At 41.8% G+C, this 4,483-nt stretch overlaps 1 protein-coding gene across 1 annotated transcript in view; it reads left to right on the top strand.

Moving 5' to 3' along the window:
* Window positions 1–4,483, top strand: part of LOC106520204 (spondin-1) — a gene marked incomplete in the record, with an annotated part of 93,851 nt that overhangs the window by 82,832 nt on the left and 6,536 nt on the right. The window contains 1 exon segment of the mRNA XM_014012167.1: window positions 3,829–3,999. Within this exon segment, the coding sequence (XP_013867621.1) occupies window positions 3,829–3,999 (171 nt within the window).

Raw genomic sequence — 4,483 nt, 5'->3', positions numbered from 1 at the left:
ATTTGAATAAATACGCACAAAAACATCAAAATTAGCACAGAAACAGAACTATATAACATTTTAGACACATTCTAGACAGTTTATCAGCTAAAAAAGTTAATTTTGGGGTAAGTTACTCTTTAAATTGCTGCAAAATAATCTGTTGATTAAACCAGATTGAACATGAAGTTGGATTGCAGAATGAACCACGTTGCTTAAAAAATGCACAAAGATCAGTTCTCTGCTTCACAGGAAAAAATACACAATGTCTAGATTTTACACATCTAAACACAAGAGACAGGAGGCTTCTGAATGACTGTTTTTATAAATAAATGAAGGATATAATCGACAGTAAAGGCACCAGAGGATCCGTCATGAGATCTGACGCAGCAGGTGGTCACATGACGCTTCGCTCAACAAACTGGAGCAGATGTTCAGAAAGTTCAGGCATTCGTCTCATCAGGACAACAAAACACAACTCAGCCACTCTGAGAGCCTAAATTCAGCTGAAACCAACAACATGTGAAGTGACTGGATTGAAGGATTCCAGTGTTTGTAGAGGAAGATAAAACAGGAAGAATCTGCAGCTTTAGATCAAACTCTGAAAGCTTAACGTGATTCAACGAAACACAGAGAGACACACACGTCGGAAACTGATGATTATGTTGCATCAAATGCACCAAATCCTAAATTACACAGAGAAAACTTTGTTCTCTAATTACTCCACAAGATTACATGGATTAACGGAGCTGTCTTCTGCTTTAATCAGGATTTGATTGTGTTCTCTTTGACTAAATTATATCAACACGCCACTCTTTCATTGTCATGTCAAAGCTTATAGGAACAAATTGTGTAATGTTTTCAGAAGCATAATTAGGATTTACAAAGCGAGGAGCCTGAGGCACAACTTATTTATTAACTGAGATTCACAGATCACTGGAAATATTTCAACTCAGGACTTTTTGTTTCTGCAAATTAGCTTCAATGCTTCACTTCTGCTCCGTCAAAGTGAGAAAAGTTCTTTTTTAGTTTTGGACTCAGATGCTCTTTTACTGCGCGCAGTCAGTCAGCCCTGACACAAACAAACACACAAACACAAAAAACGCCGCAAGTTTGCTTTTGTTCAATTTTCAGAGAAGATGTCAGTTTGGAAGAAAATGCTAAGAGGCATCATCTTCCTCCCTCATCTCTGCTCTTTCTTCACTCCCAGGATGTCTTCCAGCAGACACACACTCACACAGACACACACACACTCACACATGGCCACCCTCCACTACTCCTCTTATCGATTAGCAGACAGCAACACAGATAGCTTTTTATCCCAGAGCACCTCTCTTTTGTTTTCATTTAGCGCTCCGTTAGCGTGCGGTGGGAGATTGATAATTGTGGGGTTCACACCGGGGCAGGATGGGGAGCAGCCATGCTGAGGGTGATTAATATTCCTGGGAAACACTTTGGCTCTCTGGAGCCCCCTCGGAGCTGCAGATACCTGCTTCTTTTATTAATGATTCACTTAGTTCTGCTTTATTAGGCTGCAGCTGGTGAGCAACATCGTTCTCAGTTTGTTGGAAGTTTACGGTCGGCAGTCGAGCGCTGTTTGTCAAAGAAAGATCCATTTCTGTTTGTCAGAGTTCATTGATCATTACGGAGGAGAATTTCCAATATACAAGGTCTGCTCTGGAATAATTGTTGTTTTCCTGACAGACTCCTTGTTCTCCCTTTTTGATACGATATGTGCCTCTGCTCTCCAGTGAAGCAAGCGCTGGTAAAAGGCAGTTAGTTTTGAACGTCTCCCTGTAAAGGAATAACAAGGACGTCTTGAACGGCGTGCTGGCTAATGGTGATAAAATAAGGCGAAGTGGAGCCTTGTTAAGAGCAGCTGCAGTTCACTTTTCACCTGATCCACTCTGAGGTCATATGTATTGACTTGGGCTCCCTCGGGGCCCTGCTGTGAGTAGGACCGTCCCTCAGGCTACTCTCCTTGTTAAAAAGGGAGTTGGAAGCGTTTTCTGAGGGGAAAGCTGTTTGAAAATAACTCTTTGAACTTTGAGCTGAGTGAAGCTGAACTGTAAGCGTCCAAGAAGAGAAGTCGGGTTTAGAGTGGAGGGACAACGACCTTTAACCAGAGGACAGGGGTGTGAACGGCGCCGTCTGCATTATCTGTCACCAGGAACACTAATGTGACCTTTGAAGGCTGGAAAATCTCAGCTGGGAGAACGTTAGACTGAAGATCTAAAGATCCCTGGTTTGATCCTGGGTGGCAACAGCAGAGTGTCTGTTTTTGAGCAGAAATAGTTCATGTTCTGTTGTTTCCCCGTGTTTTTTTTTTTTTTAAAGAAAAGAAAATGGAATTAACATGCCTGAAACTGTTTTCCTCTTCTGGGAACAAATAGCAGGGCCGGCCCTAGACAATTTAGGGGCCTAGGCAAGATTTCAGGTGTTACTCCTTGTGCAGTGTTTTTCAAAATTACTGCCAACACATTCACATACAGTTTTTATAGCTGGCCCTAACACAGCTGAGTTTCCATTGACCATGAAAATGCGCAAATTAGAATTTCAAATATAAATTTGCTTAATGAAAACATGTCAATTTCGAAAAAACTTGCATTTTTCAACAAAATGGATAAGGTGGTTTTTCGGTCGTATCAAAATCGGTGTTTTTCGCAAAACTGCAATGGAAACACTTTTTCACATCACGGGAGTGACATGATCAACAACCGGATGTTTCTAGTGGCGAAAAAGATGATGAAGAAGAAGACAACAGGAAGTAAAAGTAGTAGTAAAATCCCTAAAGTTGTAAAAAAAAATCACTGACTAAAATTTCCCAAAAACACAGCATACGTAGCCTCTCCCAAGGATAAGGGGCTTGTCGCTCGAAAGCCTGGATAAGACGCCGACGTCTCCTCTGATGATGAGCGCTAGTGCCATGGTAGCAAAATGCTATGTGTTTACATCCATCGCCGCCATGTTTGTTATGACATCGCGAGAACAAACGAATTCATGCGTGACTTTAATAGCATTTCTTACTCAATGGAAACACAGCAATTGCGAAACTGTGTTTTTTCGATATTAACAAAATATCGACAAAGTTTTGCGCACATTTGCAATGAAAACACGGCTACTTAGATCCAGATAGTTTCTCATTTTTGTGCTGTTTCACACCTAAAACATGCAAAGGTCATGGGCGGAGCTAGACATTTTTGCTTGGGGTGGTGCAAGGGTTGTTAAGGTGTTTTGTAGAGGAGCACCTACAGTACAAAATAATAAAACTACTCTGGGTTTGAAAAATTCAAGAAGGCCTCCACAGCTAACTTCAAACGGCTGTTTTAAGAAATATTGAGCTAAAATTTTACGTGGGATCATAGCTAATAATGATCAAAACATGCTGAGTGTTAATGTTAACTAAGATAACTGCTAACGCTAATGCTAATTTCACAAAGAGCTATAATTTTGCCATTTTTTTAAACACACTGCTGAAAGTTATAAAATCCAAGATGGCTGCCAAAACTCATTTCAAACGGCTACAACTCCGCCATTTTTAGAAAAACTGAGCTGAATTTTGGTTTGGTTATAGCCAAGAGCACTCCCCATGACATTCTGAAAGCTAACCTAGCTAGTAAAAAGAAATTCTCATTTCTCATTCTCATTAAATGCCCATATTTAAAATGCCACATGAAAACCCCACCCCACTTGTAAATCATTTCATGGGTGGCACCAGGGGTGGCCGATCTGGTGCCGCCCTGGTCACCCCACTGGCTCCGCCCCTGGCAAAGACCCACAGTAACAATAAAATAAAACATATTCTAAGATGTCCTGCTAATGGTATCTCTTTCTTGTCCTGGTGGACAGAGACTTCAACATGCATGATGTCAGAGTGGATCAGCTGGTCCGCCTGCAGTGTTTCCTGCGGGATGGGAATGAGGTCCAGAGAGCGATACGTCAAACAGTACCCCGAGGACGGCTCGCTCTGCCAGCTCAACACCGAGGAGACCGAGAAGTGTGTCGTCAACGACGAGTGCTGTGAGTTTGTTTCAGCGTTTCATTTCGTTTTATTTTGTGTGTTTTTATAACTTACAATCTGAGACTACTCAACTTCTATCACAGGGTTGATGATTAAAACACTTATTTTTGCTGTTTCCTTGTTAAAACAAGAGTAGCAATAACACTTGTGTAATATGTAACATGGCTGCAGCATCAAAAAGAGCCATTATGAACACGTCTGGTTTCGATACCTCAGTTTAGCAACAACACTTGTAGCTCACTGAAGCAGAGTGAGGCTGTGCTTATCTCTGCAGCGCCGCTTCAGCAGGTCTCCCAGCATGCAGCAGGAAACGATCCAGAGCAGCAGCAGTTCGGCTGTTTGAGCAGCTGAAATGGGCGCGCCTCGTCATTGCTCAGTGATCTCACCAGGCTGCACAAAAATCAGATTCAAGTCACCAGTAGTTACCTGCAGAGTGACATTCACACGCTGACACTCAGTGAGACGATATATATATATATATAT

Source organism: Austrofundulus limnaeus, unplaced genomic scaffold (genome assembly GCF_001266775.1).
Source record: "Austrofundulus limnaeus strain Quisiro unplaced genomic scaffold, Austrofundulus_limnaeus-1.0 Scaffold89, whole genome shotgun sequence".
Lineage (NCBI taxonomy): Eukaryota > Metazoa > Chordata > Actinopteri > Cyprinodontiformes > Rivulidae > Austrofundulus > Austrofundulus limnaeus.
Note: the sequence above shows the minus strand (reverse complement) of the source record. Positions and strands in the feature narration are given on the sequence as shown.